Source organism: Leuresthes tenuis, unplaced genomic scaffold, assembly GCF_036924035.1.
Source record: "Leuresthes tenuis unplaced genomic scaffold, fLeuTen1.0.hap1 SCAF_7, whole genome shotgun sequence".
Lineage (NCBI taxonomy): Eukaryota > Metazoa > Chordata > Actinopteri > Atheriniformes > Atherinopsidae > Leuresthes > Leuresthes tenuis.
In genome coordinates, this window is record NW_027325361.1 from 4,548,447 (window position 1) to 4,558,528 (window position 10,082).

At 44.9% G+C, this 10,082-nt stretch overlaps 1 protein-coding gene across 1 annotated transcript; it reads right to left on the reverse strand.

The window, feature by feature from the left end:
* Positions 1 to 4,857: 4,857 nt before the first annotated feature.
* On the reverse strand, positions 4,858 to 8,732 carry LOC140311402 (fetuin-B-like). Its single transcript, XM_072388776.1, has 6 exons — positions 8,345 to 8,732; positions 7,171 to 7,284; positions 6,825 to 6,912; positions 5,938 to 6,104; positions 5,483 to 5,590; positions 4,858 to 5,004 (listed from the first exon to the last, which is right to left on the reverse strand). The coding sequence occupies exons 1-6, from the start codon at positions 8,552 to 8,554 to the stop codon at positions 4,858 to 4,860; spliced, it is 834 nt and encodes a 277-aa protein (XP_072244877.1). The 5' UTR covers positions 8,555 to 8,732.
* Between the last annotated feature and the right edge of the window lie 1,350 nt (positions 8,733 to 10,082).

Here is a 10,082-nt window from a genome sequence, read left to right on the forward strand (position 1 = left end):
GCAGCAGCTTGAGTAGAGAAACCCAGACGTCTCTGTCCCCGGCCACTTCATCCAGCTCTTCCGGGGGGACCCCGAGGCGTTCCCAGGCCAGCCGAGAGACATAGTCTCTCCAGCGTGTCCTGGGTCTTCCCTGGGGTCTCCTCCCAGTGGGACGTGCCCGGAACACCTCCCCAGGGAGGCGCCCAGGGGGCATCCTAACCAGATGCCCGAGCCACCTCATCTGACTCCTCTCAATGCGGAGGAGCAGCGGTTCTACTCCGAGCCCCTCCCGGATGACTGAGCTTCTCACCCTATCTCTAAGGGAGAGCCCAGACACCCTGCGGAGGAAACCCATTTCGGCCGCTTGTATTCGCGATCTTGTTCTTTCGGTCACTACCCACAACTCGTGACCATAGGTGAGGATGGGAACGTAGATTGACCAGTAAGTAGAGAGCTTCGCCTTCTGGCTCAGCTCCCTCTTCACAACGACGGGTCGGTGCAGAGCCCGCAACACTGCAGACGCCGCACCGATCCGCCCGTCAATCTCCAGCTCCATTCGTCCCTCACTCGTGAACAAGACCCCGAGATACTTGAACTCCTCCACTTGGGGAAGGATCTCATTCCCGACCCGGAGAGAGCATTCCACCCTTTTCCGGCTGAGAACCATGGTCTCGGATTTGGAGGTGCTGATTCTCATCCCAGCCGCTTCACACTCGGCTGCCAATCGCTCCAGTGAGAGCTGAAGGTCACGGCCTGACGACGCTAACAGAACCACATCATCTGCAAAAAGCAGAGACCCGATTCTGAGGTCGCCAAATCGGACACCCTCAACGCCCTGGCTGCGCCTAGAAATTCTGTCCATAAAAGTTAGGAACAGAATCGGTGACAAAGGGCAGCCCTGACGGAGTCCAACTCTCACCGGAAACGTATCCGACTTACTGCCGGCAATGCGGACCAAACTCTGGCACCGGTCATACAGAGACCGAACGGTCCCTATCAAGGGGTCCAGCACTCCATATTCCCGGAGCACCCCCCACAGGACTCCACGAGGGACACGGTCGAACGCTTTCTCCAAGTCCACAAAACACATGTAGACTGGTTGGGCGAACTCCCATGCACCCTCCAGGATCCTGCCGAGGGTATAGAGCTGGTCCACTGTTCCACGGCCAGGACGAAAGCCACACTGCATCTCCTGAATCCGAGGCCCAATTATCCGACGGATCCTCCTCTCCAATACCCCCGAATAGACCTTACCAGGGAGGCTGAGGAGTGTGATACCCCTATAGTTGGAACACACCCTCCGGTCCCCCTTTTTAAAGAGGGGGACCACCACCCCAATCTGCCAGTCCAGAGGCACTGTCCCCGATGTCCACGCGATGCTGCAGAGGCGTGTCAGCCAAGACAGCCCTACAACATCCAGAGCCTTGAGAAACTCAGGACGGACCTCATCCACCCCCAGGGCCTTGCCACCGAGGAGCTTTTTGACCACCTCGGCAACCTCAGCCCCAGAAATGGGAGGCCCTGTCTCCGAGCTCTCCGACTCTGCCTCTTCTGAGCACGTGTTGGTAGGATTGAGGAGTTCCTCGAAGTACTCCCCCCACCGACTCACAACATCCCTAGTTGAGGTCAGCAAAGCCCCGTCCCCACTGTAAACAGTGTTGACTGTGAGCCTCTTCCCCCCCCTGAGACGCCGGATGGTGGACCAGAATCTCTTCGAGGCCGTCCGGAAATCATTCTCCATGGTCTCACCGAACTCCTCCCAGGCCCGAGTTTTTGCCTCAGCAACCGCCGAAGCCGCGGCCCGTCTGGCCTGTCGGTACCTATCAGCTGCTTCCAGGGTCCCACTGGCCAAAAAGGCCCGATAGGACTCCTTCTTCAGCTTGACGGCTTCCCTCACCACTGGTGTCCGCCAGCAGGTTCGAGGGTTGCCGCCACGACAGGCACCGACCACCTTACGGCCACAACTCCGATCAGCTGCCTCGGCAATGGAGTCACGGAACATGGCTCATTCTGACTCAATGTCCCCCACCTCCCCCGGGATATGGTTGAAGCTCTGCCGGAGGTGGGAGTTAAAGCTCCTTCTGACGGGGGATTCTGACAAACGCTCCCAGCAGACCCTCACAATACGTTTGGGCCTGCCAGGTCTGATAGGCATTCTCCCCCACCAGCGGAGCCAACTCACCACCAGGTGGTGATCAGTTGACAGCTCCGCCCCTCTCTTCACCCGAGTGTCCAGGACATACAGCCGCAAGTCCGATGATACAACCACAAAGTCGATCATCGAACTGCGGCCAAGGGTGTCCTGGTGCCAAGTGCACATATGGACACCCTTATGTCTGAACATGGTGTTCGTTATGGACAGTCCATGACCAGCACAGAAGTCCAACAACATAACACCACTCTGGTTCAGATCGGGGGGGCCGTTCCTCCCAATCACACCCCTCCAGGTCTCACTGTCATTGCCCACGTGAGCATTGAATTCCCCCAGCAGAACGAGGGAGTCTCCGGTAGGAGCATTCTCCAGTGCCTCCCCCAGAGACTCCAAAAAGGGTGGGTACTCTGAACTGCTGTTTGGCGCATAGGCACAAACAACAGTCAGGACTCGTCCCCCCACCCGAAGGCGGAGGGAGGCTACCCTCTCGTTCACTGGGGTAAACCCCAATGTACTGGCACACAGCCGGGGGGCAATAAGTATGCCCACACCTGCTCTGCGCCTCTCACCACGGGCAACTCCAGAGTGGAAGAGAGTCCAACCCCTCTCAAGAGGACTGGTTCCAGAGCCCAAGCCGTGCATCGAGGTGAGTCCGACTATATCTAGCCGGAACCGCTCAGCCTCGCGCACCAGCTCCGGCTCCTTCCCCAACAGAGAGGTGACATTCCACGTCCCAAGAGCTAGCTTCAGTAGCCGAGGATCAGACCGCCAAGGCCTCTGCCTTCGGCTGCTACCCAGCTCACATCGCACCCGACCCCCTTGGCCCCTCCCACGGGTGGTGAGCCCGTCGGAAGGGGGACCCACGTCATCATTTCGGGCTATGCCCGACCGAGCCCCATGGGCACAGGCCCGGCCACCAGGCGCCCGCTGCCGGGCCCCACCCCCGGGCCTGGCTCCGGGGGGAGGCCCCGGTGTCCCATATCCGGGCAAGGGATCACGAGGTCCAAATTTTTTGTTCATCATAAGGAGTCTTTTGAGCTGTTCTTTGTCTGGTCCCTCATCTAGGATCTGTTTGCCTTGGGTGACCCTACCAGGGGCTTAACGCCCCGGGCAACATAGCTCCCAGACTCATTGGGGCACGCAAACTCCCCCACCACGATAAGGTGACAGCTCAGGGGGGAGGCACTGAAAGCCGAGGACTGCATTTATGGCTACAGTGTGTTTCAGACAACCAAATGACAAGTAAAATTTACTGTTAATGGTTTGACAGAGACGTAAACTGAATGACATTTCAGGAAAAATAAAACTGGTCAAATACACAGCAAAACCACGTAAGCCTCAGAGAAACTGACGCTGTTTGACATCAATCACCATATGTAAGGTCAGCACTTCAAGGATTCAGATTAGAGGCTGCGCCATGACCCTGCCTCCTGGCCGATGGTAGCTGGGATAGACTCTGGGATATTCAGGATTCTTTACCTCATGGAGGCCTGTGCAATCCACCTGCTTTTTCTGTTTGTTTTTTTGTCTTGTCTCAGAGAAGAGTTTTACAAAAACTAGCCTCCCTGTTTTTCCATTTGTCTTTTAGTTGCTAATTTAGTAAAAAAAAGCTGTCATGAATAATTATTCTAAAATATGTTTTGCAGTTAGAGTCAGGGTTGCAGTGGAAAAAAAGTTTTCAAGGTTTATTTTTATCAAGTGTGTGTAACTTTTGGTCAGAATACGTGTAAGATACCTTCAGATTCCATTTGATTCTATTTAGATCACAGTATTATGGTTTCTTGGGTCCAGACCTTTGATTATACACTTAAGTGTGCCAGATGTCATTAATTACGTTTACCTTTAATGGAGCATGTGGATGGCAGCAAACTATGGCAGTAAAATGGACCCTACAGTGTCACAGAGCTACCTGATCCACTCAGTGTAGCAGTTAAATATTCAGGTTTTTCCCTTTAGTTTGCCTCCTGTCTAAAGGAGATGTTGTGCTAACTCCAGATGGTTCATTCATGTGAATTTTGGAATACGGCTGGCAGAAGTGTCATACAAAATGACTGGTTTAGTCGTTTTATTTTGTTATTCAGAAACAAAATGGCACAAACAGAGAAAATGGTTAGAAAATATAACTGTTTTTATGCACTCTGTCTTTATTGAATTGTTGAGAGACAATAAATCTTACAGGATACTTGTCTAAGAATGACCTGGGAAAGCAATTGAGCTGTATTACAATCAGTCTGGTACAAACAGTTTTCTTGGCTTCGCTTAAATCTGGGTCGATGGTTCAGTAACAGTGCTCAGTTTGCGTACTCAGGATTCGTAAACACGCCTGAACATGAGGTCCTCATAGAAGAGTTTCTGCACCAGGTCATCTCCTGCTGTTGGGGGGGGACACTGAGCTGAAAGTAAGGTTGGGAAGGGCAGGATGGTGGGTGTATTCACTCCTGGAATCTGAGGGTCAGGCTTGAGGGGCAGGGTGACTCCACCAGCAGGCAAGAGAGGCAGGGTCAGAATGGGTTGGTCCATGGGGGGAAACATCCTCACCGTGCCCTCTGGGTGGTCGTGGGTTCCACCCTGTAAAAAAAAAACACACACACACACAAAAATACATATAAAGGAGTTGTGATGTCTGGGACATTAAAATACTGCTAAATAATAGGAATAAATAACAATCTATTTTAGCTGCATATACACAATGCAGAAACATACTTCTGTGTTTGTAATTTTTCTTTTTAATTTTTTCTATGAAAAGACATTAGAAAATAAAAAAAAACATCTATTATTATTAGTTTTACCTCAGGGTCATAGATCTCACACTCTACACTGATGTCTTCATCAGTGGGAAGGTAGAAGAGGGATGCCTTACAGAAGCCCTTCCGCTGAGGATGTAAGAACAAAATAAAAACAATCAGGAGAGGAGTAAGTGGAGGAATAGTAATGCCTGTGGTGTTTGATAGTTAAATGAACTGAATTTTATTTAAAAAAAAAAAATAGAACAATAAAAATGCTAATCAAGAGCTCTGAAGGAGGATGTTTTAAGGATGTTTTATAGTGTTAAACACCTAAATAATCCCCAATTTATGACATCATTACATACTGGAAAGCCGGAACATGAAACTGGTCTTTAATATTTCTCAATATCTCACAACATTTCTGTGAGAATATATTAAAGACAGACCTGAACGAATAATGAAAGAATCATCCTTCAGAACCTGAAGATAATTAATCAGTGGATTAAAGCGCTAACCAACACAAAGGATTGCAATTACACATCTCTTTTAAGAAGAGATAATAAATTCTGGTATTTAAAAGCCAGTCACTTTTATTAAAACAAAAATGAAATTTCTAATGACTCACAGCGAATGCAGATGTCATGAAGTCGCACTTATCAGCTGCCCCTGCGCTCCGGGTGCAGGTGGTCTCCTGGATGGTGTACTCCACATTGTAGTACATCCTCATGGCATACTTGACACACACAGACAGGCAGAATGTGATATGATGTTTGACAAAAGAATTGGTGGAACGATATTTGATCAGGTAGTTGGTAGGAGAGCTGGAGATGTGTGAACACAAACTCTGACACACAAATTTATTTATTCACATTAGCAAAATGCTATAGTTGATTACAAATTTCAGTTAACCACACAGAAGTGTAATTTTGTGCAGGAGCTTTTTTCTTGGATTTATCCCTAATTTTATACTTAAATTAAGTGGATTTAGAACTTAAATAGAATTTAGTCATCTTCTGTCAAGATACATGGGAATATACAGTATGTTTCAAACATTTCTATATGTTTTAGACACCAACTTACCCCAGCTCTGGCACGGGTGACCTTGAGCAGGGCAAAATGATTGTTCAGCCCACTCTCCTTGTTAAACTTCTCCAGTGAATGAGACACAGTCTTCTGAACCTCAGCATTGTACGTACTGATGAAAGTAGGACAGTCGGGACATATTTGGGATATCCTGGCTGCAGGAGCTGAGCAAAAGGAACGGTAGCTTTGAGTTTGCACATATCACATTATGTTGTGTTGTACTGCAAAAACCTTTAATTGCAAATCAAGCTGTTAGAAGTTGTACTTTCATTAAAAATCCCATTTAATAATGAAGCTAATCTGAAGTATGATTTCATTGACTAGATTGAAGCAAATAAACCAGGCTGCATATGTCACCAGAGGGTGGGGACATAGGTTACACTGCTAGTGGTTGTAATTCAGGAGAAGAAGTAGATTGTTATGACTGGAGACAAAGCTTGAGGAGAGTAAAAACAACAACTGCATTTGACAATAAAAAGAGTAAAATTGAGAAAAATCCTCTTCAGGAATTACTTTTAATCTGGGAATGTTTGGGATTTCATGGGAAGGCATCTTCATGGCATCTTCATGGGAAGATGCCTGCGATTCACATGAGTTTATTATTTAGATTTTCAGCTGGTCGCTGACTTGATCTTAATCTTTACCAGATTTGAGTTGTTTCTATTCCCTAAAAAGTTTTTTTTTTTTTAAACAAGGAAAAACAATATCTGTGAAACATTTGATTATTACTGTTTTTGGGTATCAGTGGATTTATTTTATTCTTAATTTCTAAAGTTTTCATTCAGCTTTTGTTATGCACAATCGTGACCCAGCTAATGTTAAAAACATCATCTTCTTCAGTTCTTCTATTTATATATATATATATTACAAGCATTCTGTCATACCTGGTCTGATGGCACAGTTGTATTTGTAGAGACGCATCACTCTATTCACCTTATCGATGTAGATGGCAGCTCGGCATACACCATATACCTGCAAAAACAAATACAGTAACGAGAACATCCAATATTTGTGCTACCTGTATACAAATACTTATCTTTGGATTAAAAATAAATGTTATGAAATTAAACCTCAAGAATGATGCCAACTTTTCTAGTCTATTGACACATATGCAAAAAGGTTTTGGTTGCTTTGAATGATAAGATTTGAGTTTCTCTTGTCAGAAAAACAATGTATGATCATCAGCTTGCACATGTGCTCATGTGAAAGTGTTGGAAAGCGGGTTCTAACCGGAGTATCTGAGGTGTCACGAGCTTCGCAGTCCTTCCAGTCCTTCCTGCTGACAACACTGCAGATAGTCTCCACAACGTCAATATCCAGGTAATATACCACACCTGTCTCTGTCTGTGACACATGGACACACACACTCACAGAAATAAGAAAAATAAAAGAACACACACAAATACACCCAGCATGTTCACACATTATAAATTAATGGAGAAATATTTAGAATCAACGACATCCAAAGTCCTAAAAGGTTCAAGTAGTAACTTTTTTTATGACAACAGTTACGCTTCCACTAATCCTCTGAATACTTCCAGATCTTTCACACATCAGAATGGATGTGTCACAGCTGAACCATCATTAGACAGTCCTTGGTGTCTGAAATTAACATTCACTTTTATCTCTGCACTGAGCTGACCGTTCGGCAGGCTGAAACCTTATTTATAATCTTTGTATGTCACATCCCAGAGGGTTTTCAAACAAAACCTGCAACAATATTCAGTGTTTTTCATAAATAAATAGCTCACTGAGTACTATTACTATAGAATGATAATTATTTTGTTTCATGACTGTTGCATGTAATTTAGGGAGTTGCAGATCAGAATATATACATGAAATATTTAAACATTTAAACAATTAAACATTTATGGTTGGTTAGATGGTATAAAAGGATCTTCAACAGACTTTTATAGACCCTTAGATCTTACCGGAAGAATTTTTTGATCAAATCTTGATTGTTCAAAGCTTGACTTAGTATCTTCAGTCACAGAGAAATAGATTTAGGAAAACGTTTTGTTGGTTTACAATATAACATTAAATTTAACTAACAGTTGTTAAGTAAACTGCTAGTAGTTATTAAATCTAATATTACTTTTTTTTACTTAATATGTAATTTTTCTTAGTGGGATTCTGTATTTTTTTTCTATTTTCACATGCTTTAACAGTTTAAAAGTCTGGTTTGGACTCTAAACTGAAAAAGTACAAGCATGCAAACATCGAACTGTAGAACCCTTTGTTGAATGTTCCATTATTCATTTTCATTCTGTTTGATAAACAGAATAATTGGAGGTGTAGACTGCAGTCCAGAGCTATGGAAAAATGGGTTTCCACTCTAAAAGACCTAGACCGACTTCCCAAGGAAGCAATCCTGCATCATTGTTGGCTTGTTAGCTTGACTTACATGTTTTCTCAGGTGGACGTTTGAAAGGCGGTGCTGGGTGAAGATGTAGCCTTCCTGCCGATCTTGGTTGATCTTGCTGAGTGCCAGATGAGCAGCTTTCACTGCGTGTGGATCATCGCACGACCCTGGTGTCATATCATCTTGCCCCACTGGTGCACCATGAATGTGCGTGCACCCCAGCACCAGCAATAACAGGACATAGATCTTCATTGTAAAGACCTGGCGGTTACTCTTTTACACACGGTTACACACACACACACACACACACACCAACTGCCTGGTAGGAGAAATACCCAGAGGGAGAAATGAAGATCTTTTATATCCTGGTACTGCGTATACACACTCACGCTCTATGACACACATACACATCAATACTCAGGCACAAAATCCCTACCCTTCCTGTCATCTTAGATAAATACAACTCTTGACCCATTCCCTACACACATGTTCCTCTCTAGGATTGCTGTATCTTACCTATCCGCCAGCCAATCAGCTACTGTATAGCCTTGTACAATGGAGTTTATCATTCCTGCAGTCATACTGAAGAGAATAATCAGTAAGTTGGATATCACTCAGTTTAGTTTAGTGAAGGACAAAACCTAATTCTAAAGTTTAAACACAGCCTTAAGAAAGGAGAAGTCAAGCAGTTTTGAGAATCAAAAAGTTTAAAATGATGGAAATGGAAATTAAATTAATAAAAAGTTGCTGCACTGTCCTTCTACATGGTGTGGCTTTACCATCAAATGAAATATGTCATGCTGAAGTGCTGTTTTGTTTTTGCTGTGTAGCAAACGGAAAGACTCCAAAAGGTCAGAGACATTGTTGGGCAAATCAAAAACATCGCTTCATCAAAGATAGTGTTCCAACTCAACCTTGATTTCCGTAGTCAGGCACGCTAACCTACTTTAATGACACGTGTTATTTCGGGCCATGTGCAGATATTGTAGAGGTTAATATTGTTGCTTGAGTTTCAGTAGAATTCTCTTTGCAGCCGAGTTGTTTAAAGCATCGATGACATCCCGTTGACGCGTTTATGACATGCTGTTCAAATGAAAAGATGCAGAAATAAACAGGAGACAAGAACGGAGGCACATCTTGCCTCAGGGCATTCCCATACTTTGTGTTTGTCTCCTCACAGATCAACATCAGCCCTTAAGGGAATGAACTGTTTCTCTGATGCTGGGAGTGCAAGCTCTGTAATGAAAGATTTGACCTATAGCCATAGGGATGTTCATGAGCAATCGATTAGTTGGAAGGACGCAGACAGTCAAAAACTTGTGTCGACTGTGTCGATGAATTCTTATTTGGGGCAGGAAGAGACTTCTGTTTCCCCACACAGAGACACAGAACTGATATTTACAGCACTGTTTCTGTCGAAGCATGGCGGTATTTCACTAAACTGGACAGCAAAGTCAAATTCTACTAATTCACTAATTCTACTAATTCACTAATTCTACTAATTCACGATTCTGCCAAAAAAGACCAGACGGAAAGACTATGAAAGATGACTGGTTTTGTTGTAGCTAAACACCAGCAGGAGCAAATTACTGCTTCCCGTTATTAATGTGACTTTCAGTCATTAACAGGTTAAGCTTAAGTTTGTAACTCATGGACGTCATGCTTTGTTTACTTTCATCTTCAGTAAGTTAAATGCAGTTTGATCAGCTTTACTCAGCCAATAGTATAATATTCTACATCTCCCTGCTTTCACAGGATGTTTTGGGCCATTGTCCATCAG